The following is a 26,100-nucleotide window of genomic DNA, read 5'->3' as shown; positions in this document are numbered from 1 at the left end:
TCTCAGTGGGTCAGAGTTGCCTTGAGAGGATGTGAGGGCCCCTCTTCAGTCCAATAATCAAATATTGTAAACAAACTTTTCACTTCAGGTAAAAGTCCCACTCGCCACTGAATGCTCTCCTCACACAAAAATGGTAGCAGGACATTTTGTTAAATAAATTACAACTTATTTCATTTGAAGGTTCAGTTGATGCAGCCTGTGAAATGCACATTCAGTAAAAATGGAATAGCAAAGAATAAACTATTTTGCATGTGTATTTCATGCATGTATAATATGTGTTTATACACTTTCCTATAACCTTATCCAAGCCTGGAAAGCACAATTCGACAAAGTTTCAGTCTGTGTTTGTATCTGTACAACTATTCAGATTAGTACACAAATAAAATCAAAGGTCTGCACAACGCTGACAATGCACAAAAAACATACTAAATATGTAACACTATGCTGATGGTTTGATGACTGACACTTTCTTTTCTCTTTTTCAGTCGCACTCTTTTTGCACCATAATCATCTTTTGAAAGTAAGAGGTATTTTTTTTGTAGGACATGTACATCTGTCTATTTGGAAGCAGTCATAGAAAAAGGTACGTGTTTATGCTGTCTGCAGTGTTTTTTACTCTTTTTTTCCTATACTAGAAATACACTTTTGATCCATGTACAGACAAAAAGAAAATATTTTTCCTCACCCTTGGTAGGACTCGGCAGACAATTTGTAATCCAGAAAGCACTATCACGGCTGTAGTGTAAATGTCACTTGGATCAGTAGAGCCCTGCATGAGGCCACAAAGTTGTCAGCTCCAGGTTGCACACTAGCTTGACAATGCAGATTAGCCTTTTGGTTGCACAGCTCTGTGGGAAACCACTGATCAGGTTGCCAAAAGCTATGAAAATTATGTGATTTAAAAAAAAAAAAAAACTAAACGCCACTCTCAAAGCAACAGTAAAGCAAAAATAAATAGTTGCATATGTATTTTTCAAAAGTAGCAAAATATTGTTTTCATCCTCTAGCTTTTCAAGAACACATACAACATTATATTAAGACTTTGCTGTATTTAACTCTGATCGCTTCCTCCGCCTCTTAACAGTCCTGCATTTACCAGTCCAACAATCCTCGCTATGGAGTTTCATGTAACACAAATGCTACATGGAGTCCATACGACCAAAATCCATCCATGCTGTTGACCTCAGCACACACTTTCTGACATCCAGTGTGGAAAGGCCGTTTAAAAAAAGACCTGATCAGCGAGGGGATGGATGTGGTTATCAAACGTTGCTTTCTCTGCCAGGCTCTACAAGATGAAGGGGAGTATGGAGGAGCGCAGGGTCGGATAATCTCTGAACTCCTTTAAGTAGCTGCCGTGTTTGCCTTTGGCCCACACAGTCATCTGGATGAAGGCCACGAGAGTGAAGAAAGCCACAGGCACACACTGCGTCATCACTGTGAATCCGATCCAGGAGCCCACCTGTGAGCAGGAAGTTTGCATACATACACACACACAAACAAACACAGTGCATTGAGATTTATGTGACACGTGTAGAATGTAACCAGTAGATGGCAGCAAGAGTGCATCTCATGTTGCAACGATGAAACATAAATACTGTTTACTGCTACTGTGTTGCACAAACATGCACGCAACAGTCAGCCTTCAGTATTTTGGTGTTAAAATGTAGGATGTTACTTGCTGCAAAACAATAATCAAAACTGATAAGAGACAAACATCCCTTGAAAGACATAATCTTCTTACAAACGGATTCTTATTCATAAAGGAGTAGAAAATTGAGAAATAGGTTCACAATTTGTCTAGTCTGTCTTAGGACAATAGGCAGGTGGCCATATAAACAAGCGAATATCTACCAAAGTTATATTCTTTTCAGTATAACGTTTCCTTTTTGTGTTTTCCATACAGTATTTTCTTTTCCTATCCCGAGAAAGAGCGGACTTGCGTATCTGCTTACCTCATATGTGTAGTTCGGACAAGACACCAGCCAAAACATCCATGTGAAGGGATTTTTTGTAGGGTAAGGAATCTTCTTGGTTTTTGAACCTGAGATGGTGGGTAAAAAACAATTAAAGCCCTGTATTGCCCTGTACTTTTGGCTGCTTTTTTTTTTTTTATTAGACTGCTAACACTATATGCCTTGTTGGAAAATTCTCACCTGGTTGTTTGAGGTTACGAAGAGCAACATGGATGGAAAAATTCCCAATTTGACAGAACTGCGGGAATAAAGACATCCAAAGATGATCGTCTACATAACAATAGATTGTTCGGCTTAATGTCTGAAAGATTCCTTCACGGCGACATAAATAAACATACAGATCTCTTACCAAGAAAATGTAAAGTCCCGTGTTCACCTGCATCTGCCCGTAATCTGTCGATGTGTCACAGAATAAAGGGATTAAGATGAAAGTCAACTACAACTGATGAGTTAAAGTGAGAATTGCAGTGGTCTGCACTTACAGGGTGTGGTATAGAGAGGGTGGTTAATGTAGTACGCCATCCAAGCTGCAGTGCACCAGTAATAGCCACAGTTCTGAAATAGAAAGAGGGACAATAATAAGTCACACTGTCAAGATAAGGCTCCACACGCATTTCCAAGAATGAGAACACAGCACAAAATAATAATACACCGCAAATCATATTCAAAGATCAAAGTTATGCAGCTCTCTCACCTTAAATATGTTTTTGAGAGGCATGGTCCCATGGGAGATGCGATGGACGAACAGTGTCTCCAGGATCCTCTTGATGTAGTGAAAGGAGTGACATATGCAGGCCAAGCTGCAACAGAACACACACACACACACACACACACACACACACACACACACACACACACACACACACACACTCACTTGCATATTTAGCTGTGATTAATGCAGCGCCATGCTGCAATCCATTACACTTGGCCCTGACTCAGTGTCACATAGAAATATGCTTCACTAGTGTTTGCCATGTTGAAGGGGACATCTGTGCAAAGCCTGGACATTGCAACAGATCCCCGAAAACATAGGAAAGCTGACACTCACTGTACGACCCAGTGCTTGCTGCTGGTGAAGTCATATTTCGGAGAGTAGATGAAGGGAAGGTGGAAGTAGAACATTAAGTAGATGATCAGTGGGCCGACACACTCTGTCAGGAACACCTGAAGTGGGCAAAGAAAAGACAGACATGCTTTCATTCTTGGTTTTCCTGCTTTGCAACCAGATGCATGTGAAGAAGTGCAAAAATATGCAAAAAGGCAGAACAGCACAAAAGGCAGAACAGCATTAGAATTAACATCTCTAATGATCAACTTCTCTCATAGAAACTACACAAACCAGTGGAAATAGAATATGTTCTTGCTGTTAGATAAGCACGTTGTCAGTCTAAACCCTCTGCCAAAGCGAGACCGTGCAACTGACACCAGTATGGCTCTGTCTTCTCTAATAACCCACTTGTCAAATCCATCTTAAAACAAAAAAACAGTCCATCTAGTTCTACAACCATTCAAGTGTTACAATAATAGTGTTCAACATGTGCCCATGGAGCAAATGAGACACTAAGGCAGCTTGTAATACCAGCTTTCCACAAATGATCAAGCGTAGCAGCACAGCTGACAGTGAAATTGATGCCTGAATCAGCACCTCCAGCAGAGCCCTGGCTCAGTCAGCACGCCTGACCAACAGCTACTGGTGATCTCTGCTGGGGCACCTCGTGCTCCTGCACCCACAGTGGCATCGGTCTGCAGCCTGGCAGGGTGCAGGGGGTTGTGACAGGGTTGGTTAGGACGGGGAATGTAGAGACTTGGTGGGCAAGGGTGAGTAAAGAGGCCCAGTTAAAGGCGAGTGGGAGGTCAGGGGGATAAACACCTTTGGGAGAAATGGGGCTGTGAGATTATATGTCCTAGGACAGAGGACAGGCGGTGCAGGAGGTGAGCAAAAAACGAACCACAGGAAATCACCTCTATCTGTCACTGTGGGTTGATATTTATATTCATGAGTTATTGGGTGGGTGAGAGAGTGTGTGTTTATATTTAATGTACAAGAATCTTAAAAGGCCATACTAGAGGTGTTGCATGTTTCAGCCTATTAAGTCTAAATGGTGAATCAGTTGGAGAGCATTACGTAGAGCAAGCCTCTTTCACTGACAGTGAGTTTGAAAAAAAAAGCTGCATCCATGAGACAAACACGCAAAATAATATCCAGAAGACAAGAATGCAAACTTAGACTTGAAACAGAACCATGTGAATTGAATCAATTCTTGCATTCAAAGGGTTACTGTTCAGAGGATAAGATCTTGAATGCTGGAGCATCCCTGAAATTAGGAACAGGCAGATTTTTTCAAAACATACTCAAAACTGAATTACCGCTCCAAATCTTTTTATGTTGTTTTTTTTATCCCGAGATACCAAAGGAAGGTGGAAGGTGGGAATCAGTCTTAAAATAAGTTGTATAGTAGGTTAAAAACTCCCTTAAAGTAACATGCATGACTTAAAAAGGCAAACATCTGTGTGGTCCTGAATATTGTGGGTCTGTGTGGGTGTGGACTCACCGTTCCCCATGTGAGCTGGGGTCCTAGATCCCTGATGTAAAAGCTGGCTGTGGTTCCCACTGGGAGTGTCTGCAGAACTTCTTCATCCCTGAGACACTTTGCCTCTAAATAACACGACAGCCGAGATAAGACCAGACAACATCACATAACTTTGTCACAACACCTATCAAATAATATAAATGCAGTATTTGTTGTAAAAAAAGCAGCCGTACTTGGATCCAAACGCAGGGATTGTCTGGCTGGATACCACTTTGGATCTGTCGACACAGAGAGGAACTTTACTCAGGGCATGTTCGAGAGATTATCTATTAAGAATTAAGATTGTAATAAATGGTAAATGAAACTTACTTACATGATTTCTGAAATAAAGCTTTGATATCCAAAATAGTGGCCGTTGGCTCCACCTGCAATCACAATATAGACATAAACCTTACTTTAAAATAGTATTATTATCAGCAACATTAGTGTGCAGGCTTCCATGTTGACATTTAAAAGTCAATTTACAAGACATGGAATACTAAAAATACAAAAGTCAGATCTGTATTACTGTCTTTACTGCAGAAGTCATTTCTTTTGGAATTTTGTCACACTTGCATTTTTGCCATTTTCACGAGCAATGTGATACCTCACATTTTTTGACACGGCTCTGCACATTTGTACAGCCACTAATCATGTGTGTGTGTGCCTGCTTGCCTGCAGCACAGGCCTGTACTGTAGCTGGAACAGAAAAGTCCTGCCAGATGAAGAGTGAATTCTCACCTCCTAAGTACAACCCCTCGCTCAACCGAAACGTAACTGATAATGGCTGCACTTGACAGGGCCGACTGTGAAGTAGACGAACATGTGTAAAATTACCCGTCAGCTCACAGTGATGACCCCGTAGCTCTTGAGCTAAAACAAACATGTTTCCTCTGACTTCCCTGCAAAGGGATCACAGAGTCGGCCTGTGCTACTTTTAGAGCAGGCATGAGATGTTTAAATTACGGAACTTTAAAAAGGAATGCACTGGGAGGTGATAAACTGTACTAATTGATCATAAAATCAATGGCATGCGAGTTATCAAGCACTCTTTGTGCCTTTTGTCTTGAGGACATAAACATGTGTGATCATCATGCACCAATTAAATCAAGTATCATCAGTCTTCTAAAATCATTATGCTCAATATAAAAGGCGAGTGTAATCAGAAACCCTCCATCGTCCAAACACTCACCTTGTCCAGCAGCAGCAGTTTCTCTTTAGTCTTTAAATCCACGATCTCCACCTCAAAGTAAACAATCCTTTTGGCCTTTTTGGGAGGTTTCGGTTTTGGCCTCGATGAAGACTTCTTCTCAGGTTCTGCTCCATTTACACTCTTTGCCTCTAAGGCGAGTACATCCATGATACTGTTTAATCCCCAACCTCAGCGGCCTGGTGAAGTAATCTGTGATATGTCCAATCACACTGGTTGTCCTCTGCTGGTCTGGGAAACAACTCCCTGCTCCCCCTTTACACAACTGTCAGTCCAACTGTCAGTCTTCTTTGGTGCCTTTTGGACTCTCTGAATAGCCCTCCACCTCCGGAAGAAGCATGTGAGATCATAAACACGTTTCCCCCCCCAGATGGACTGTCTGTATGTGACAGAGTGGAGACAAGCGAGAGGGGGAGAAAGTGAGGAGAAGTGGAAGGAGAGCTGGTCCAAGAACATGAAATGAACCTGCTCCTCACCTGAATAGCAGGCTCTTCATGATCCACAGCCCCCCTTCATGCTACAAAACGCACTGAAGACGAAACCGGAGAGCCCCAAGATATAATCCATAACGCGCCATTTGCAAGGCTAAATATAAGTCGCCTGATTTGCTCTGCACCAGCTTGGTAACCTTGGGCAGCCACACACAGCCCTACCCAGTGACAGATGCCAATGCGCTCTCATTAGACCTATAAGACACGTCTCCTGTCTGCTCTGCTCCTCGCTTTGTCGCACAGTGACGAGCCCCCACTAAAAGCCTAAACCATGGGATGAAAGACAACACTCCCCCTTCCCCCAGACCACCTGTGTGGCTGATATTCTTTTCTCTTTCTGACCTCCATGACAAAGACAGACCGGTTTATTTCAAGGCCTGTGCGGTTCAAGGTTTGCGTGCCGAATGAGCAGCATTGTTTTCTAAAATACTTCAAGGAGGTTCGCGGTGGGAGGAGGGCAAAGGAAATGCTGATTGGGAGAAGATCAAAGATGCCTTTCGTCACACAGGGTCAACTGATCATCGCACATAGCCAACTGTATATCTATATTCTGTGGTCTATTTAAAACCAGCAGGAGCAGTCCAAGCCAGCAGCAAGCAGCCGTATCACTGTTTGCATTCCAAGACCATTTTTGAGTCTCGTATGAGAAAAAAACCCTGTGATGAACCTAATTAATTTTCACACTGATGAACAGAAAGACAGCCATGTGCATGTGGTGAAAAAAAAATCCATCTCAAATATATGCTGAACTAGACCTACTTATTTTTCAAAGGCAGCAACGCTTGACTCTGACGTGAGAGGAATGCTGTGACGTGGGAGTCCATGGGATCACTTATCCTCACAGTGTCACTCATTTTTACTCTCTCGTTGCAACATTGTCACATTCATCAAACCACAGCCTTATTCCTAGTGTAATTGAAAATTTGACATGACAGGAAGAGATCAAGGTAATCTAAGAGGTTTTGGATATATGTCTTTGAGTTCACCATATTCGGGATTCTATCTCTAATTTTGAGTTGGAAATATTTTTTTTTAAAGTTGCGTCTGCAGCTGGTGGACACACAGTAACAGCAAGGCTTGTACATTATAAACACAGTGGTCCTGGAAAAGATAACACCTCTGTGAGGAAAGCTTTTGATTTTACATATGCACATTTTAGAGTCCGTAGTTCTGATATATATGGAAATAATTGATGCCAACTGGCCAAACCCTCCAGCACTAGTACACGTCCTGAGTCAGGAAACAGGCTGCGTTAATCATTACAGACCCCACACAGTCACTCTTGACAGGACTTATTTCAACTTGCCCCCTCTGGTGGGCGCTATAGAGCACTTTATAACAAGTGAACAAACCAACACACCCATGAACTGTTAATTTAGCCACTTGTGCAATAACCCTACACCAAACCACTCCACTGCAGTCACAAATTATTTATACGCACTGACATTGACATGCACATGAAATCCCTCTACTGAGCAGATTGTACATTCTTCTTCAACATTTTCACATGAACTACCTTCGTACATACATCTATATGAACTATTGCATTAGCCATACAATATTTATTCCAGCATACCTTGCACTGCGATGCACTCTTACAAAAATATACATATATATATATATATATAATATAGCACAAATCATTCAAAAGTGCACATGTAGCAGTTCACAGTCTTTGTAGAAGGTAAATATTGTGTGGTTGTTGACGTTATTGATGCTGCATAATGTGATGGCTGTATGTTTAAGTTTGCTCATTTGTGCTAAGCTGTGTTTTCTACATTTCTTCCAGTGTCCGTCTTCTTGTCACTGTGTATGTGTACTGAGAGCCAGTGGAAACAAGAGTCAAATTACTTGTGTGTGTCAACATATACGCAGTTGCGAGAGCTGTTTTGTCCAGGGGTGATTAAATAAATAAAATAACAATATAACTAACCTTCATGAAAGTAGGATTTATTGCAGGGTAAAATGTTGCTAGGTGTACCTAATAAATCGGCAACTTAGTGTACAGATAAAGTTGATTCTCATTATAATTACTTTTATCTATTTATAACTTACTCAGAAGAGGTACTCAGACCTTTCACTTTAGTTAAAGTAGCAATAGGCTACCTCAGTGTAAACATAATCTGTTTACTAAAAGTGTGTACAAAAGTATTAGCATCAAAACAGTAATAGTACTAAGTATGCATTATGGCCCATTTCAGGAGCATACAATGTATATTACTGGATTATAATTAGTGATGCATTATTGTGTACTTCACTTTAATGTTGCAGCTGGTAAAGGTAGGACTAATTGTCACTTCTGCTGGGCAACTTGACCTTTAATAATATATTATAATTGATGAGTTGATTTATATTTTCTATCAATACCCTGAATCTACAAAGTAGAAGTATAAAGTAGCATAACATACAAAATACTCAAATAAAAAGAGTATTTTAATTACTCTGATTTGTACTTAAGTACAGTACTTGAGTAAATGTTGGCCTACTCAGTTACATTCCACTATGATTACGACTGATTTCAGCCTACAGTATATAATGTGAAGCCTGACGTGTGGACAGCCTAATCAGCAAGAACGACAGCACCTGCGCATGCGTACTCATATGAAAATATTATTAAAAGGGCCGATGGTTGACGCAAAAAGCTAATTTATAGCAGCAATCCAAACAAGACCATGTTTTACCTCGATGAGCTGCTGCTAAGTGTTTCAGATAGTGTCAGGTTTTAATTTAACGATAGATCTGGCCACTTCTTGACCACTACTGCACTACTTTTGGTTCAACCTATACCGGAAGTTGTTAGCAGTGAGTCCTCTTGACTCGGTAGTTATGACACACAGCAGCAGCTCCTTCCAGAAGTTTCTTCGCACGGGTTTTCAGCTCGGCGGCAACACACGGCCACTCGAGTATGAACTCGTCGTTGTATGTTGTGCAGCTTAAGTTAAATAACGTTTTCTTTCCTCATTTCAGAGAACAGTAGGAAGTTGTCTACGGACGGTGACAAGTGACGGAAGCTAACCTTGACAGTTAGCTAGCTAGCTATCGTCCGCATCAGCGACAGCTGCGGTGGATCCCGCTAGCTGGACCCACACACTGAACATGCTGGATGTGTCGTTGGCTTCTGCGATGACAATGTGTTTATAAAGTGGAAGAAGAAGAAGTGACCGGTTCTTGACATGGGTAAAGATTACTACAAAGTGCTAGGAATAGCCAAAGGTGCCTCCGAAGACGAGATAAAAAAGGCGTACAGAAAGCAGGCCTTGCGCTTTCATCCCGACAAAAACAAGTCTCCCGGAGCAGAAGATAAATTCAAAGAGATCGCCGAAGCATACGATGTCCTCAGTGACGCCAAGAAGAAGGACATTTATGATCGCTTCGGAGAAGAAGGTAACGTTGACTGAACTCTCCGCACAGCGTGCGTGTGTTGGTGTACTTTGTGCCAGTATACTTACTTTTATCATACAACTTGTTACAATCTTCAGCAAACCATGCATTTGCACTTTGAGTCTGAAAGATAATATGCTCAGATGCATCCTCCTAATCGGTCATTGCTGTTTTCTAGCATATTTCTATATTAGTAACAATGAGGAGATGTGTGTGTCACGTTACAATAGGTGTCGCCGGAGAACCTACTGGAAACAACGGGTTGCCTGTCCTGTGTGTCTGTCGGAATGATAATTCTGGTTTAAACATCTCAAAAAATGTACTTATTTGTGCGTAAGGCTGCAATGTTACTGTTCACATTATTATGGGCAAAGACGGAGACAGACGCGACTTTTCTGGCGTTAAAAAACATAAAAATTACTATATATCTATACACTTTCATTGCTTGCAGCATGATCATTATTAGTCTTGCAACTCGTACATATTTTTGTGAGGATGAATAATTTACGGTAAAACATTAAACATAGTCAAGCACATTAATATAAGTATCTGTAAAGTTTTAACTTGAAACCAGCAACATTTGGGTATTTTTTTACTTGACTGATGACCAAAACGAATCACTATCGACATTTAAATACTTACAATTTCATTCAATCTTTTTATAAGAAAATTGTGAACAATGCAATGTGCAATTTCTTGTTACTGATATGCATTCAGGTTCTATTTCATTCTGTGCTCTGATGCTTGCTGTAGGATTGAAGGGTTCAGCCGGTGGTGGAGGTGGAGGACACAGTGGCCAAAGCTACAACTACACCTTCCATGGAGACCCTCATGCGATGTTTGCGGAGTTCTTCGGTGGCCGCAGCCCTTTTGATCATTTCTTCGCACAAAATGGGGAGGAAAACATGGACATCAACGATCCCTTTGCGCCTTTCGGCATGGGACGAATGGGCGGCATGGGCGGGTTTCCCAGGTCCTTTAAATCCCACCCAGGAGTTCCTCACAGAGCACGCGAGAGGAAGAAGGACCCGCCCGTGATGCACGAGCTGAAGGTGAGCCTGGAGGAGGTTTTCTCAGGGTGCACCAAAAAGATGAAGATCTCCCGCAAGAGACTGAACCCGGACGGCTGCACCATACGCAACGAAGACAAGATTCTAACGGTCGACATCAAGCGCGGCTGGAAGGAGGGGACGAAAATCACCTTTCCCAAGGAGGGCGATGAAACCGCCAGCAACATTCCTGCAGACGTGGTGTTTGTAGTTAAAGATAAACCCCACCCGGTGTTCAGAAGAGAGGGCTCGGATATCATCTATCCTGCAAAAATATCACTCAGAGAAGTAAGTGACCACTGTGATATTACTCGGACATTAATTTTTCTTTTTAATCTAGCTTGTTCCAATAATGCTTTGAGTAAAGATGGTGTTGATCATCCATTCTCTCTCCAGGCGTTGTGTGGATGCACAGTCAACGCCCCGACACTAGACGGCCGCACCATCACTGTGACCTCCAGAGACGTTGTCAGACCTGGAATGAAAAAGCGAATTTCGGGAGAAGGGCTCCCCATATCCAAGTGCCCCGAGAAGAGGGGCGACATGGTCCTGGACTTCACCGTGAAATTTCCTGACAAACTGGGCCAAAGCACACGAGATGCACTCAAGCAGATCCTTCCACCGTGACGTGAAGTGATAGGTTTGCCTCAACAACAAAAATTCTAAAGCAGTTAAAGGAACAGTGTGTAGCATTTAGGGGGGATCTAGATAGGGGCCACTCATGTTCTTGTGAGAAGTTTCAGTCGGTTGCAATCTGCAACCTCACCGCTAGATGCCGCCAAATCCTACACACTTCACCTTCAACGCTTCCAGCAGCGCACTCTTCTGTGTGCAAATCTTCTGGACGATTGAGGCTCAGGGCAGATTTGGTTCCAGCTGAGTTTAATTTTACCTTCTGAACACCAAATTGCTTTTTCTTACCCAACATCTAGTCAGTTGGATGACTGGCTTAAGACTTGGAAACTGAGTGAGTACCAGTGTTGAGTAGCAGCATGCTAAAATGTCAGATTGATGGAGGAAAGTAAATAGTTTAACGTATGAAGTGTGTATATAGATTAATGATACAAGGTGTCACGTGAGAGCCAGAGTTTTTGTTAGGTTCTCTTAGAAATGTAATATAGTAACTGGGGATTTGTTTTCGCAGCAGCAGCAGTTTTTTGGGGAGTGCTTTAAGGGAGCACGCAGCCAGCTAACAATACCTCAGGTGCAGTGACGCATGCTTGATTGTAGTTGTAACGACATTACTCAACAGGATGTGATTATTCTTCTACAGTGTAGATCCTGAGTGGCGAACACGTTGGATCTGACTTCATGAAGCAGTTCAGTATCAGCCAGATGGAACTGATCAACGTTCAATATACTTTCATGTCAGTGTTTCAGTTATCTACACTCACTCACAGCTATCTGCCAGTTTTTAGGGCCACAATCTCATAAATTGACAAGAAGAATATAGTTGCAATATGCACTAGCCTAAAAACAATGACAATATCTCCAGTTATAATCAGAGGAAATATTAGGTTACAATTACGTGACTGTCCTGATTATTAATTTAGGAAGAGAGCACTGATAAGTACTTTGTATCGTCAGATTTTATGTACAAAATTGTTTAATTGAGAGGACACATTCAGATTGGTTTATCTCTGTTTGAGACGGCACACCTTGCAAAATGTTTACTTTTACGATACCTTTTCATCTGAGAGTACACAGCTTATTACGTATGTAAAATAAGCTGGGAAGACTTTCTGTGCCAAATAATTGTCCCTATATAATAATATATATGTATGTTGAGAGCATGGGTGTATCCTGTTGTGTGTGTGCGTGTGTGTCTTACAAACTACCAAAAGCTATTTACTGCATTCGTACCCTTTTTAGGGTGCTTAATGTACAATTAGTGTATATTCCAGTTCCTTATTCTTATGTCTGTTTGACTGCTTAAAGCCAGTAAGTTGTTTGTTTTTGCCCAACATGGTATATGGCAATATTGCATAGACTGAGATGTAAAGAAAAGTTTCAAGGCCTACAGAATATATTTTTGTTTATTTTGTCTTATAGCTCTTACCCGACACAGTTACAGCATCTGGAAATGTGTAGTTCATAAGGAATCCTAAAAAGTATATTGAACTCGTATTCAGCTTTGTGCACCTTTTGACTGTAGTGATCGTAGAAGCTCGTAGGTCAGTTAGTTCATTTTCACATTTGAAGTATTTTTAGGTTTTTGACTGCTCCTGTTGGAGTTTTAATTGTCTAACATGTGGTTTAACATGAAATGTAGAGATGTGTAATCTCTGTAATGTGTAACATTTTCTTGTTTAAAAAAAAAAGAAAAGAAAAGATGTTTCTTTTTTTTCATGCAAACTTTTTTCCTTTTTAAGGGAAAAGGGTGTAAGTATTATCTTGTTTCACTTCCTGTTTATGTTGTTTGGAAATGCCTCAGGTTGGGATTCAAGATGTTTTGATTTTTAACAACAAAGCTTTTATGAATATGACATTTTTAATAGATTCTTCTAATGCTGTGATTTGCATTTCCACATTAAAGAGACTGGCAAATATCTACCCAATCATGTCTCACATGTTTCAGTTATTGAGGACATTTAATGCAACATGGTCTTTTAGCAGAATGAGACGGCTTTAAAAAAATCAATTTACTGTAGTGTAAGCTCAACATTTATCATTATTTATTTATTTATTTATATATATATATATATATAAATACAAAAACGCTCTGTTAACATTCTAACTGTGTTGTACAAAAAGAGAACTTTCTTTCTCAATACCAACTACTAATAATTCTCAAAATGTAAATGTGAGCTTCTCAAGCTACATTTGTGATTGTGGTTAAAACAGTCCTGTGTATCTCGTGCCCTCTAGTAGTCACGGTGTGCAACTACATCGGCTCTTTATTTCTATGACCATGCTATCTGTGTCCAACCACAGAGCGTCTTTGGCCAACTTGTCACTGGAGCCGGTGTAACTACTCATTGTGGTCCGCTAGAGGGCAGGACAACTTCCGGTAGCAATCTTGTATACAATTGTCAAAGAAGAGGGAAGTGCAGCAGGTTATAGTTAGAAAGCGACAATCAGTTGTGCGGAAAAAATATGATTTTATAACAATTATATATTATGTTCATTATTCAGGCTATTTTGTATTTATTTAATTTAGCTTTTGTTAAATTGATCGCAGGAGCAAATGCGTTTGAAAACGCGCGACCTTTACTTTGAAGGCGAACTGCCTCTGTTTCCGGCTGTCAAAGTGTGTTATTGGAACAAACTGACGTTTTGGTGCGCGGAATTGCATCGCACGTGTTCATTCAATGCGACAATAACACATTAACCGCGTTTACTCAGATTACATGTGCATTAGCACAAGTAGGCCAATGAAATTAGGCAATTCCCCTGAATTAACATTTGTCATCATAACAAATGATCAATGGCAGATACATTATACTTCATGCACGGACCCCCTCAACTAACATTGTTCATTATGCAACGTGAACAAAGGCACATCAATTTTACTTCAGTTCATGCAAGAACTCATCTGTTCACACTTATCAGGTTAGAAATGACAGCATAGCAAGACTTCTGGTTACAACCTTCACAATAAGACTTTTACAGTAGACAGCAGTGTAGATATGCATCGAGACTACAAGAGGGCAGTGTATATTCACGACTACTACTACTACTGCTACTGCTACTACTACTAAAAAAGATAAACGAGACAAACTAAAACAAGATCAACAAGACTCTAAAGACGCTAAAGCAGACACTACACGTTGACACGTTTATGTCTAAAATATAGTATTTGTGACTCTGACACGACACCTGAGCTAACTTAAATCCACCTCTCACACAAAACACACGCATAAAAAAGTGCCCTAAAACTGCACACACATGCCTCGTATTCCCCCCCTTCATTCTTGTGCTAAAGCACGAAGTACAGATGATATCTAAAATGGTGCAGCAGCCACCAAAAGACTTATTCTAAGTCATATTTACGGCTTTAGAACAGTCGCTCAATTGCGAAAGGTTGGGTTTACGAGGGAACCTGAAGGCGTCATTGTTCCACCCCTGCTGGGCTAAAGCTAAGCCTACAGCAGAGCGGTCACAGGCTCGGTACTTGTTACTATCTGAGTCAACCTGTCAGGAGCAGAGCAGCTAAACATACTGGACTTTCTCAGTTTCCAAGCGAAACGTTATTTTATTTTTTTTAAAACACACAGCAGCACCGTTAGCCGGCTAAGCTAGCAGGGCGAGCTAACGACAGTTGGCTAAAACTCCTGCTCCCTGGTAAGAATGACCGGCCTGCCGTGTTCACTCCCTACTCTTCACATTTGGAGGAAATAGTAACGCTAGCTAACTAGCTCTCTCATCTCAGCTACTCAAACACGCCAGAAACCGTCACGTGTGTAATTTAGGGATTAACAGTCACTGGTTTAACTAGCTTTCGTTTGTAGAAGCGACATGCTAGGTTCCTAGCTACGTGAGAGTTGTCAGTGCTTGAAGATGTGTGGAAAAATGTGCCTCACTAGCAGCTAACATTAGCTCTAGTTGTTGTCCTGACTGTCCAAGCTAAGGTATAATTAGGCAGTGCTAATAGAAACCAACATCATAACGTTATTACTATTTCGAGGAGAAGTAACGACACAGCATGTTTACACTGCTGTTATAACCGAGATGGCACTACTTTTGTAAATGCATGAAAATGAGAGGATTTCTGTCTCTGTCTTCCAGCTGAGGACCACCCACTGCAGGCTGCTGGACGTGACAGATCCAGCTATGTAATCTGCTCTGATGTGTGGACTTCTATATCCATTCAGGGGCCTGGTTGAGACAGCGTTCAAGCTGGTCTGGAGGACCACACTATTACTGTGACATAAACATCCAACAGACCTGCAGCTGATTTGGCTGAACAGGTGTATGTTGGTCTGATCATAGCGTAACACACCCCCCCCCCCCCCCCACCCCCCCAGCAGCCTCCTCCCCTCCATCTGCTTCCCCTGTAGCACTACTATGCCTCTGGGCTTGGGAAGAAGGAAGAAGGCGTCCCCGTTGGTCGAGAACGAGGAAGCGGAGCCCATTCGCGCAGGTCTCAATGTGCCGGGTATGGATGGCCTGGATGGAGGTGTTGTTGGGCTGGGAGAAGGTGCCGCTTCTGAAGGTCTGCCTCCTCCACCCAGCAGCATGCGACCTCGCCTCATCTTCCACACTCAGCTCGCCCACGGCAGCCCCACGGGCCGCATAGAGGGTTTCAGCAATGTGCGGGAGCTCTATGCCAAGATTGGTGAGGCCTTTGGGATACCGCCATCTGAGGTGAGTCACTGTGCTGATTGTGAGGATGAATAGGTTTGCTTGAGTTTACCAGGGGGAGAATGCATTGTTGTAAATCATACTTGTTTGTTGTGTCCCTCCACAGGTTATGTTTTGCACACTGAACACTCACAAGGTGGACATGGATAAACTGTTGGGAGGTCAGATTGGGCTAGAGGACTTTATTTTTGCCCACATCAAAGGCCAGCGAAAGGAAATAGAGGTGTATAAAGGAGAAGATGCACTAGGGTTGACGATCACTGATAATGGAGCTGGCTACGCTTTCATCAAGGTGAGAAATAGTAACATAGCCTACTTTTTTTTTTTTTTTGGACTCAAGGGTCCACAAAGAAAGGCATGACACTGGATTATAATAAGGACTAATTTCTGCACATAAATGTGAACAGATTACATGTGGCAGGGATAGAGTGATAAGCTGGAGAGTGGCTTATTTATCTTGAGTTTTGCTGTTTTCAGCGAATCCGCGAGGGGAGCGTCATTCACCAGATCCAGGTCATCAACGTGGGGGATATGATCGAGTCGATCAACGGCCATCGCCTGATAGGGTGTCGACACTACGAGGTGGCCAAGATGCTGAAGGAGCTGCCCAAAGGGAAGGAGTTCACCATCAAGCTGGTGGAGCCCCTCAAGGCCTTTGGTAGGTTTGGGAGAAGTTGTCTGATATTTCATCTCAGATGTTGTATGACAGCCAAACATGCTCGTCAACAAAGTGTTTAGGGTTCTCTGTTTTATCATTCTGCGTAGATATGATCAGCCAGCGGTCTGGAGGGTCCAGGTCGGCCTCAGGGGTTCAGCTGGGGACCGGCAGAGGAACTCTGCGGCTGCGCTCTAAAGGTCCTGCTACAGTGGAGGAACTGGTGAGTGTTTTTATAACACCTGTGGACTGATAATCTCTCTGTAATGTTTAGAAAGCATAATCCTGTTGTGTTGCCTGAGTTTTCTCATTGAATTTGTTTCACTCCAGCCCTCTGCGTTTGAGGAAAAGGCAATCGAGAAGGTGGATGACCTGCTTGAGAGCTACATGGGCATCAGAGACAGCGAGCTGGGTAAGCGTATGAATGTTGGCTCCACAGGAGTCAGAATTAGAATTTGTGTCACTTGTTGTTTTCATGTTCACTACATTTTCTCTGAACTTTCTCCGTCTCCTCAGCGGCTACCATGGTGGAGCTGGGAAAGGACAAAAAGAACCCGGATGAGTTTGCAGAGGCTTTAGATCAAACCCTCGGGGACTTTGCCTTCCCAGACGAATTTGTTTTTGACGTCTGGGGAGCCATCGGCGATGCTAAGGTCGGGCGAGTGTAACCTCTGACACTGTCAGAGCAGAACAACCCGTGCGTGGCACCCACAAAATTCAGCACTACTAGAAAACACAACACTACCGTCATGAGTTTGTTTTTATTCCAGTGTATACTCCTACTATTTTTTAATTTAGAGTGTTATCCTTTTGGGAGCCCCTGCCTAGACAAAGAGGACAGTGGCAGTTAATGGGAGAAGAAGATGACTCTGATGACTTCCCAAGTGCTGTTATTTGTCTTCCAGCTTTTTCCAGAAACTACGAGCACGCTGATGAGCTTTCCCTTTGACCGCCTCACATGAACCTGCATGTCATTGTTGTAGTTGTTGGCAGTGGAACAAGCGGAGCACAAGTCTCTAATATGGGAGCAATGAGAGACAAAAAGTAGATCTTTGATACTTGGCAAAAAAAGAAAGAAAAAGAAATGTGATTTTTCCACATTGCACTGTGTTGCGTGAACAGAGATCGCACTGTACGTCACCTGGTGAGTGGCACAGTTACTGCACAAAACCAGGCATCGGCCTCCCTGAGTCACAGTGACGTCCTGAACCACTCGCTGTTACTGTTATGGATCCGTTTTACAAGCATGTGCTGTTATATTTTTATCTTCATATGGAATTATGCTGGTTTTATGTCCTTTTTTTGTTTTTTGGGGTAAAATAAAAAAAAATAGTATTTGCAAAACTCATAGTAACATGTAGCTTGCTGACTAAAAGATCAGTGGTGTTTATTCACCTTCGAAACACTCCACGCTGTAATGAAGTTAACTTTCATACATTTGACAGTGTTAGAGGAAATCAGTGTTAATTTACCTTTTTTGAAGGTGAGGATGAGGAGCAGAGTGGTTCTCAGTTTGTGGGTTGTGTTGACTTATTATTTTTATAGCTAGTGTTTTTATATAAAATGAAGTGAAGTCTATTTTAAAACAGGGTTTGTGTAATGGATGAAGAACTTGATCTTGAGTCGCAACTACTTTATTTTGAAGCGTTACAGAAGGCAGTATTAAAGAAGAGAGTAACGAGATGGAGTAGGTGTGTAAAAAGGAATCTGTTGAGAACAAAATGCCTTCATTTCTTCTCATTTCCTGCATTTTATACGTTTTTTGTTTGAAGTATGAATTCTGGCGCATGGTGCTGCAAAGTAAAGTATCCTGTCATTGGAGCAGAATGATACCAAACTGCTTCCATCACGTGTTGACCTGTGTTGTTCAAAGAGAGAGAGAGAAAACAGGCAATGCTGCACCCACTACTCAGCGTAGGTAAACACATGTCTTAAAAAAACGTTTTGGTGTTAACCTTTTTTCAGTATATCCAAATGTATGAAGCTATTTTGTAGTCTTGTTTTATTCTTCAGAGGTGATGAATATCTAAATGTAATGAAACTGATGCTAGAACACTGTAACACTGAGAAGAACACGTTATTTTGATGGCTTTGTATTACACTGTTGTCAATGTCCAATTATAATGCAATAATAACATCGACATGGCAGTTTCTCCTGTTTGGTCATTCCTAAACTCAACACAGAGCTGAAAGTTCTGGCACGGTGTGTAAAACATGCTCATAAAGATCAGATTATCAAACACTGTTAGCTGCTTTTTGTGCTGTTTAAAGAGGCGAGACGATGCTGTTTCCCCCCCAACATTCCCACAAAGCACCCCCGGGGTGTGTTTGCTTCTTCTCACATGTGTCCTCCTGAAATATATATGACATTTAACTAGAAATCACTTGGCCTGTCAGCAGGTCGTAAGAGGTAATGTAATAAGAGACACCTTAGTGAACTTGATAATGCTGGCCAAGCTCAGCGGGGTCACCTCCAGGCCTTAGTCCTGGTTCAACACTAAATACCTATTGCTGTATGTTTAGATTATAAATGTAGTTTTGAGTTGTGTTTACTTTCTAAAATCACTGGTCTCCAACCATCAAAACTTCTATGTATGTTGCTCTTTCCACACAAAAAAAGAGCACTTTCAGCAACATTCATGTTTAAAAGAAACATGCCTTTTTGACTCAGCTTGAGACTGCTCTGTTTCTGTTGTGGTTGAGAGATGCGGGGTGGTTACGTGTCCTTTATTTACTACAAGTGAAGTAAACCTGTTCCTCGAGTCCCTGTTGATCTATAGCCTTGGTTGCTCATAAACAGTGTCCAGATTACTCTTTGGATGCATTCTGAGAGGAGCACTTCTTCTTCCTAACAGTGCACTCTCTGCAGCTATAAAAACAGCCTCCCTGCTAACAGGAACCAGCCATGGCGTTGCGCCCGCGTGCGTCCTCCCAGCCTGGAATACTTTCCTTCTTCCAGAGTCCCAAGGTAGCTTCAGCCCTTCGACCGCGGGCCGTATCCTCCCGCTCGGGCTCCGTGCTGGAGGAGGAGCTGTCTTGTCCCGTCTGCTGTGACATCTTCAAGGACCCCGTGGTGCTCAAGTGCAGCCACAGCTTCTGCCGATCCTGCCTGCAGCAGTTCTGGAACAAGAAGAAGGCCAGACGCGAGTGTCCCATCTGCAGGAGGAAGTGCTCGCTGACGGAGCCCACGGTCAGCCTGGCGCTGAAGAACGTGGCCGACACCTTCCTGAGGGAGCAGGACCGCAGAACGGCCACAGCCGGAGCAGGGGAAGGAGCCGGCGGGGCGGGGGAGCAAGAAGGGATGGTGGAGGTGAAGTGCGTCACACACGGGGAAGTTCTCAAGCTCTTCTGCCTGGACGACTTTGAAGCCCTCTGCTGTGTGTGTCACACCTCCAAGAAGCATCAGGGACACAGAGTGTGTCCTTTGGAGGAGGGAGCGCAGGACTTTAAGGTAATGTGTTCTTGTTTAGCTGCAGTTTTTAATGTTTTTTTTTTTAAAGGACTATATGCTTCCAATCATTGGTGGAAACTCACTGAAAGGCTTACGCATTGTAATCACCTTTGTCAGATTTCCCTGCAGTGAAATTAGGAACAGTAGTTTTTCCACTGACCTCCCTTCTGTGCAAAGTCAGAAACATTAGTTTGTTTTCCCCCTTCAGGCAGAGCTGAAGGAAGATCTGATTCCTCTGAAGAAACACCTGCGTGGCCTGTATGAAGCCAAGCAGGAGTGTGATGACACAACTGTGCACATCAAGGTATCAATAAACCTGAGAGGACCAGCATGCCTGCTGACGTGACTGTTAGTGTGTAAACATGGCGGCTGAGGTGTTAGAAAAAGCACCCTTTTTGCCTTCAGGGTACAAGTTCTGCGATTGGGTCTTAAAGACACAAGTTCTGTTTTTCAAATCAGGAATGTTTGATAAATTCAGAACTAAAGAAGTCCTATTATATATTATATTTTACCATAGCTAGCACAGGTATATTCAACTTTTATAGGAAACATGATGCACACAGGCAAGTTAAATCTAACTAAAGTTAATTATGTATTAGAGATGTAGATAAACAGAGGCATAGGTGAGATAAGTGAGATAAGACTAGTTGACTACAACTCTATCAGTCACATCGTTGTACTCTCTGTATTAATTGAGCCTTACTTCCGTGTGTGCTAGAACCAGACTCAGGCCACAGAAAAACAGATCAGAGAGGAGTTTGAGCAGCTGCGAGAGTTTCTGCAGAAGGAAGAGACGGCTCGACTGGCTGCCCTGCAGCAGGAGGACGAGGAGAAGAAGGAGCTGGTGAGGAAGAAGTCCGAGAGCATCACCAGAGGTATCCTCACCTTCTCGCACGCCGTCATAGCCATTGAGAATGAGATCGCTTCCAGTGATGCTCTCTTCCTCAAGGTAAGTGTTTGCAAATGTTTTTCTCTGAATTCATCTAACCATGCAAACAGTTTGGAATACTCTCTTTTTCCTCTTGATTTCAGAATTATACCAACACAAAGAAAAGGTAACAGCTTTATTGTCTTCTGCACCTGTCTACCAGATCAAGCTTTCTAGTGGTTCAGTAATGATAGATTTCTGTGTGTGATTGTTCTCACAGAGTACAGATCCCACAGAATGATCCAGAAAAAGTGTCGGGCGCTCTTATAAATGTGGCCAAGCATGTCAGTTCCCTTAAGTACCATGTGTGGGAGAAGATGGCGGAGCTGGTTCAGTACAGTAAGCACATTTGGTGACACGTTAAGTATAATTTTGTTAACCAAGTCAGCATAACTTTTTTATTGCAGTTGTTACTCAATAGTTTGACCTTGAGGAAGACCAGCGTGTAGGCTTGTCAGTGAAGGCTTTTTAAAATGTTTCCTGTTTTAAACAAAGCAGTGAATTTCAACACAATCACCGTCTGTTTTTTGTTTCTTTCCCTTTCAGCACCCATCAGCCTGGACCCCAACACTGCCTACTCCTGGTTGTCCCTCTCTCCAGAGCTGACCTGTGTCACCAACAGCGGATGCCTCCAGAAGCTCCCGGACAATCCCGAACGTTTTGGCCACTTTGTGTTCCTGCTCGGCTCAGAGGGCTTTACTTCGGGCCGCCACGCCTGGGAGGTGGAGGTGGGCGACAAGGCGGACTGGATGCTCGGAGTGGTCAAGGAGTCCATCGACAGGAAAGGCCGGATTTCTGGGTGTCCCGAGGGCGGGTTTTGGATGATCTCGCACTGCGAGGGCGAGTACTCGGCCATGACGAGGCCCAGCACCCCGCTGCATCCTCAAGGTGAGCTGACCCGAGTCAGGGTGCAGCTGGACTACGACGCTGGAGAGGTGACCTTCTCCAACCCTGTCAGCATGACGCCCATCTACGCCTTCACCGACTTCTTCACTGAGAAGATGTACCCCTTCTTCTGCCCTGGAGCCAACATAAACGGGAACAACCCCAACCCGCTTAAGATCTGCCCCGCCAAGGTGGCTGTGTGGAACAGTGCCTCATGGTGATTTGAAAAACAAACAAAGGAAAACTCAAAGTGTATTTCAAATTCAAGAAATCACCAAAGAGTGTATCAACAAAGTACATACTTATGTGTAAAATGAGCATGATGTAGGCGAAATAATGAGCACAAGTATTGGTTTATTTCACTTTCATTTAGTGATTGACTGCAGTTTATGAAGTGGTTGCTTAAAGCTACCAGGGCAGGGTATTGCCCTGATAGGTCAGGAAGGCTCCGTTCTTCTCCTCAGTCAGGGAGGCCATCACGCTGAGCATCCCCTGCACACTCTCCGGAGCATCGACCTCCCCCTGGTGGTCGGAAACACACAGTTAACATGAAGGCTCACACAGGAGGTCATCTCTCCTCTGAGTTAAGAATCTAATGGTTGTACTCACAGACCAGTTAAGGACTCTACCTATAAGTGGTACAAATCTGTTGTTCAAAAAAAACATACTCAATTGGCCATTTTCATTCCTGTCCGGCTGGGAAACTTTCATATCTGATCCATATCTTATTTTGATTTTGGCAAGTGAAAGCCTGCAGGACATCTGTAATCACTCGAGGGACCACAAGATTTTGCAAATTTCTTTAAAGGCTTAAAATTGACTTTAAAGAAGTGAAACGCATGAATAAAACAAGCCTGTGCTGTGTAGGATGAATCGTTAAAATGAATACGTTTTATGAATCTGATTCTATCATATTTATGATTGCTAATATTGAGCAACATCTTATAAAGTCTTTCTCAATCCAGGTATCTGTCTCACTTGATAATTCAGCTTTGTGTGATGTCTTTGGTGTTGTTTTGCTTTCTCAGTGTGGTATCAGATATTCGATATTTACATCAGAGTGTAAACTCTTCAAAATCTTGAAATATGAATGAAGCTTCTTTGTAAAACAATCTGTCACCATGAGAACTGCTTAGTTTTTGTCCGTGGAATGTATTGATTGAACACAAAAAACTACACTGTAGTAGAAATTGCACTATTTGTTACATGAACACTCAAAAATGGGGGTGAAATATGAAATCATATGGCGTGATGTTAATGTTGTACTTCTCAGTTAATAAAGTAAAGTATCATTCAGAGCTTCCTCAACATTGTTTCCTGCTACTCACATCCTCTCCACCCATGTCAGTGCGCACCCAGCCAGGGTGTATCAGAGAAAACAGGATCTTATCCGTCTTTAGCTCCTCTGCAGCACACAGTGTCAGCATATTCAAACCCGCCTGAGGAGAGAAGAGGGGGCACGGATGAAGCAATTGAGGTGATGGGTGAACAGCTGCACTTAAATGTAGGATGAAGCCTTTGAGTAGCAAGTCACAGTGTAAACAGATTGTCACTCACTTTGCTGACGCGGTAGGAGATGGCAGGGAAAATGCCAAATGTCTGTTTTACATATTCCATTGAACTCAGAAGTGAGGTGATGCTGACGACGGCTGCTTTTCTGCTGGACATCCCTGGTATCCCACTGGCCTTCGCTGCTGCACGAAGGTGAGGCAGGAACTCCTAAATGATGACCACCAGCAAGAAAGTCAGCAAGAGGAAACTTTCAATGAACAGTGTTAGAGTTCTCTGTGCCAGATCTTCCTCTCCCTTACTTTAATGATGTTCATAGGGCCAATGACATTGGTGTTGAAGCTGTTCTGCATGTCTTCAGGAGTGGTTTCCTGCAAGGTGGCTTTAACCAGCATGGCTGCGTTGTTAATCAGCAGGTTGAGACCCCCCTTCCCAACCACAGAGCCCACCTGCTGGGCACACTGTTTAATGCTACAAAGGTCAGTGGCGTCTGACAGAGAGAGAAAGAAAGTGAGCATCAGAGGTGGTCAATAGCAGACAGTCAGATGAATATCAAGAGCCGTGAGCTATTAATAGAGTCGAGGCCAGTGCGTGCCAGGACATGGGAGCAGGACGGAGGGTTCAACACAATGTAACACAAGAGAGAGCTTGTACCCAGACGGACGACAACGATGACGCCAGGGTGCTTCTTTGCCAGCGTTTGCAAGGCCTTGAAATACACAGAAAAGACAAGTTAGTCAATTTAATCGACAAAAAAAGTTTCTTCACAAAGAATCACACAAAAGCACCACTTCAAATCTCGTTTCTTGAAAATAGGTCATTCAGCATGAAAAAAGCATAAAAACAAATAATCATGAAGTATAATGAAATACATTTACTCGAGTACTGTTCTGAGATACTTTACTTGAGTATTTATATTTTTTTATACGCCACCACATTTATTTGCTAACTTTAGCTACTAGTTACTTTGCAGATTTAAATGAATACAAAACCTAAATCAACTAATAAATAATTATGTATTATAATAGGTTGAGCTATCAAACGGTATAAAAGTCATTAAAATTTGCGCCAGCTTCACCAACTGCAGAAATAAAGTCATGCACACATGAATGAATCACTCACTATATTCAGAAAAAATCCATTCTGCATGAATACTTTTCGCAATTTTTGATAGTAATAGGAGTTTTGCTTTATTTTTACACGCTTCTTTGACTTAAGCAAAATATCTGAATATGTCTTCCACCACTGCTGTTCAATTGTTTGGTGTTCAATCGCCCCAAGTTCTCCCACACAACTTCCTTTCTCCGTTCTCTACACTGGCTACCTGTAAGAGCTCGCATCCAGTTTAAGACTCTGGTGCTAGCCTACAGGGCAGTGAAAGGAACAGCTCCTTCCTATCTCCAGGCCATGGTCAAGCCTTACACCCCCGCCTGACCACTTCGCTCTGCTGCCTCGAGGCGATTGGTTGCCCCGTCGCTCCGAGGTCCTGGCGGCCGATCGACCCGGTCACGGCTGTTTTCTGTCCTGGCCCCACAGTGGTGGAATGAACTTCCCACTGACGTCAGGACAGCGGAGTCGCTGCCAATCTTTCGGCGCAGGCTGAAAACTCACCTCTTCAGGAAGTGCTACCCTGAGCCTTCCACTTAGCACTTATTGTATTCATACTAGCTTGTTGCACTTATTGTATTCGTATTACTTATGTATAATATAAGATATAAGATAAAAGCGTCTGCTAAATGACTGTAATGTAATGTAATGCTTTCATCTATGACTCTTGCTTCTTCTAAATCATGCAATATTGTGGTTTGCAAACCTTTTTCTGATTTATTTTTCTGTTCTGTTGAAGAGCACAATGAGTCAAAGAGGAAGTAAAAACTCACCTCAGCCCTGGGTCCATCTGGTTCCCTGCAGCAGGCGAACAGCTTTCTCACTGGACAGGAGCCCTCAAGCATTTGCTTAACCATTTCCAGGCCCAGGCCTCTGTTGGCTCCTGTGATAAGCACGCTGACTGCTTGAGCTGCCATTTCCTCTTCATTAGTTTGCAATTCTCCGTCTGAGCTCTTGCAGAAAGCCTCTGTTTAATATTAGTTGTTAACATGGCCACACCCACATTATCAGTTCACAAAGAGTGTGTACCGTATACTGTCTAACAGCCCCGACACAAAAAGTGAGTGACTCACTAAGTCAGGGATGTGTAGGGCTCACGTACTGAAAGGATCTCGCCTTGCCATGAATGAAAGAAACACACTCCCAGAAAGCAAACAAAACATTTAAAAAAGGAAGCCAATGGTAACGGTGCCAAAGGTGTGTTCCAACATCCAAGATGAAGTGGAATGTCGTTCATGTTGGCTTTTTTAAAGCTCAGAGAACAATAGAGCAAAGCAAGACAAAGACAACGACTGATGTTGAAGATAAAGGTCCACTGAACTGACTTTTAGTTAAAGACAAACTCTCCATGTTGTCCACACAAACTTACCCAACAGTGTATACAGGCAGTTTCATGTCAAGCAGGATCAACTAACTGCTGGTGTCACCTTCCTGACCCACAAGGCCCTCTCAAGCACTGTGAGAGTCTAGTTCTTTGACTTCTCCAGCCCTGCTGAGGGGCCGTTCCCCTTTGTCAGAATATCACTGCAGTGAAATTAAGAACATTAGGTTTTCCTGACCTCCCTTCTGTGCAAAGTCAGAAAC

The 26,100-nt window shown here is 42.7% G+C and overlaps 5 protein-coding genes across 6 annotated transcripts; 3 read left to right on the top strand and 2 right to left on the bottom strand.

Annotated features, from left to right (window-relative positions):
- Nucleotides 1-15: 15 nt before the first annotated feature.
- Nucleotides 16-6,359, bottom strand: tecra (trans-2,3-enoyl-CoA reductase a). Of its 2 annotated transcripts, XM_068718610.1 has the most exons (12): nt 6,233-6,359; nt 5,739-6,135; nt 4,881-4,932; nt 4,741-4,785; nt 4,529-4,632; nt 3,025-3,140; nt 2,671-2,776; nt 2,459-2,531; nt 2,326-2,369; nt 2,157-2,214; nt 1,956-2,044; nt 16-1,462 (listed from the first exon to the last, which is right to left on the bottom strand). In XM_068718610.1, the coding sequence occupies exons 2-12, from the start codon at nt 5,904-5,906 to the stop codon at nt 1,289-1,291; spliced, it is 1,029 nt and encodes a 342-aa protein (XP_068574711.1). In that variant the 5' UTR covers nt 5,907-6,135; nt 6,233-6,359; the 3' UTR covers nt 16-1,288. The 2 variants fall into 2 exon arrangements, with proteins under 2 accessions (XP_068574711.1, XP_068574709.1); XM_068718608.1 differs by having other exon boundaries at nt 5,739-6,359.
- A 2,720-nt stretch (nt 6,360-9,079) lies between these two features.
- Nucleotides 9,080-13,235, top strand: dnajb1a (DnaJ heat shock protein family (Hsp40) member B1a). Its single transcript, XM_068718723.1, has 3 exons — nt 9,080-9,631; nt 10,382-10,965; nt 11,074-13,235. The coding sequence occupies exons 1-3, from the start codon at nt 9,421-9,423 to the stop codon at nt 11,302-11,304; spliced, it is 1,026 nt and encodes a 341-aa protein (XP_068574824.1). The 5' UTR covers nt 9,080-9,420; the 3' UTR covers nt 11,305-13,235.
- A 1,518-nt stretch (nt 13,236-14,753) lies between these two features.
- gipc1 (GIPC PDZ domain containing family, member 1) lies at nt 14,754-18,784 on the top strand. Its single transcript, XM_068718400.1, has 7 exons — nt 14,754-14,961; nt 15,406-15,984; nt 16,088-16,273; nt 16,459-16,639; nt 16,747-16,859; nt 16,967-17,048; nt 17,153-18,784. The coding sequence occupies exons 2-7, from the start codon at nt 15,685-15,687 to the stop codon at nt 17,302-17,304; spliced, it is 1,014 nt and encodes a 337-aa protein (XP_068574501.1). The 5' UTR covers nt 14,754-14,961; nt 15,406-15,684; the 3' UTR covers nt 17,305-18,784.
- A 691-nt stretch (nt 18,785-19,475) lies between these two features.
- LOC137878206 (E3 ubiquitin-protein ligase TRIM35-like) lies at nt 19,476-23,196 on the top strand. The gene is made up of 6 exons (XM_068718399.1): nt 19,476-20,087; nt 20,296-20,391; nt 20,806-21,036; nt 21,120-21,142; nt 21,236-21,354; nt 21,562-23,196. Exons 1-6 carry the CDS (start codon nt 19,542-19,544, stop codon nt 22,119-22,121), a joined length of 1,575 nt encoding a protein of 524 aa, XP_068574500.1. The 5' UTR covers nt 19,476-19,541; the 3' UTR covers nt 22,122-23,196.
- LOC137878208 (C-signal-like) lies at nt 22,235-25,475 on the bottom strand. Its single transcript, XM_068718401.1, has 6 exons — nt 25,290-25,475; nt 24,064-24,118; nt 23,712-23,899; nt 23,458-23,619; nt 23,229-23,339; nt 22,235-22,422 (listed from the first exon to the last, which is right to left on the bottom strand). Exons 1-6 carry the CDS (start codon nt 25,431-25,433, stop codon nt 22,309-22,311), a joined length of 774 nt encoding a protein of 257 aa, XP_068574502.1. The 5' UTR covers nt 25,434-25,475; the 3' UTR covers nt 22,235-22,308.
- Nucleotides 25,476-26,100: the final 625 nt, after the last annotated feature.

This window comes from Cebidichthys violaceus, unplaced genomic scaffold (assembly GCF_023349555.1).
Source record: "Cebidichthys violaceus isolate CVI_PGR_0920_01 unplaced genomic scaffold, fCebVio1.0.p SCAF_23, whole genome shotgun sequence".
Lineage (NCBI taxonomy): Eukaryota > Metazoa > Chordata > Actinopteri > Perciformes > Stichaeidae > Cebidichthys > Cebidichthys violaceus.
The sequence above is the reverse complement of the archived record's forward strand: the minus strand, read 5'-3'. Positions and strand labels throughout refer to the sequence as shown.

Bases quoted from the DNA above. Each gene is read 5' to 3' on its own strand.
- tecra (XM_068718608.1), bottom strand. From the start codon at position 5,906: ATGGATGTACTCGCCTTAGAGGCAAAGAGTGTAAATGGAGCAGAACCT. The intron at 2,045-2,156 runs GTGAGAATTTTC...CCACCATCTCAG, and splicing joins TCGTAACCTCAAACAACCAG to GTTCAAAAACCAAGAAGATT. The intron at 1,463-1,955 runs GTAAGCAGATAC...TCCTGCTCACAG, and splicing joins GTCCGAACTACACATATGAG to GTGGGCTCCTGGATCGGATT.
- dnajb1a (XM_068718723.1), top strand. From the start codon at position 9,421: ATGGGTAAAGATTACTACAAAGTGCTAGGAATAGCCAAAGGTGCCTCC. The intron at 9,632-10,381 runs GTAACGTTGACT...TGCTTGCTGTAG, and splicing joins TGATCGCTTCGGAGAAGAAG to GATTGAAGGGTTCAGCCGGT. The intron at 10,966-11,073 runs GTAAGTGACCAC...TTCTCTCTCCAG, and splicing joins CAAAAATATCACTCAGAGAA to GCGTTGTGTGGATGCACAGT.
- gipc1 (XM_068718400.1), top strand. From the start codon at position 15,685: ATGCCTCTGGGCTTGGGAAGAAGGAAGAAGGCGTCCCCGTTGGTCGAG. The intron at 16,274-16,458 runs GTGAGAAATAGT...TGCTGTTTTCAG, and splicing joins CTGGCTACGCTTTCATCAAG to CGAATCCGCGAGGGGAGCGT. The intron at 16,640-16,746 runs GTAGGTTTGGGA...CATTCTGCGTAG, and splicing joins GGAGCCCCTCAAGGCCTTTG to ATATGATCAGCCAGCGGTCT.
- LOC137878206 (XM_068718399.1), top strand. From the start codon at position 19,542: ATGGCGTTGCGCCCGCGTGCGTCCTCCCAGCCTGGAATACTTTCCTTC. The intron at 21,037-21,119 runs GTAAGTGTTTGC...TCTTGATTTCAG, and splicing joins GTGATGCTCTCTTCCTCAAG to AATTATACCAACACAAAGAA. The intron at 21,355-21,561 runs GTAAGCACATTT...TTTCCCTTTCAG, and splicing joins GGCGGAGCTGGTTCAGTACA to CACCCATCAGCCTGGACCCC.
- LOC137878208 (XM_068718401.1), bottom strand. From the start codon at position 25,433: ATGGCAGCTCAAGCAGTCAGCGTGCTTATCACAGGAGCCAACAGAGGC. The intron at 24,119-25,289 runs GTGAGTTTTTAC...GTGTATTTCAAG, and splicing joins CAGATGGACCCAGGGCTGAG to GCCTTGCAAACGCTGGCAAA. The intron at 22,423-23,228 runs GTGAGTAGCAGG...TCCGACCACCAG, and splicing joins CTGACATGGGTGGAGAGGAT to GGGGAGGTCGATGCTCCGGA.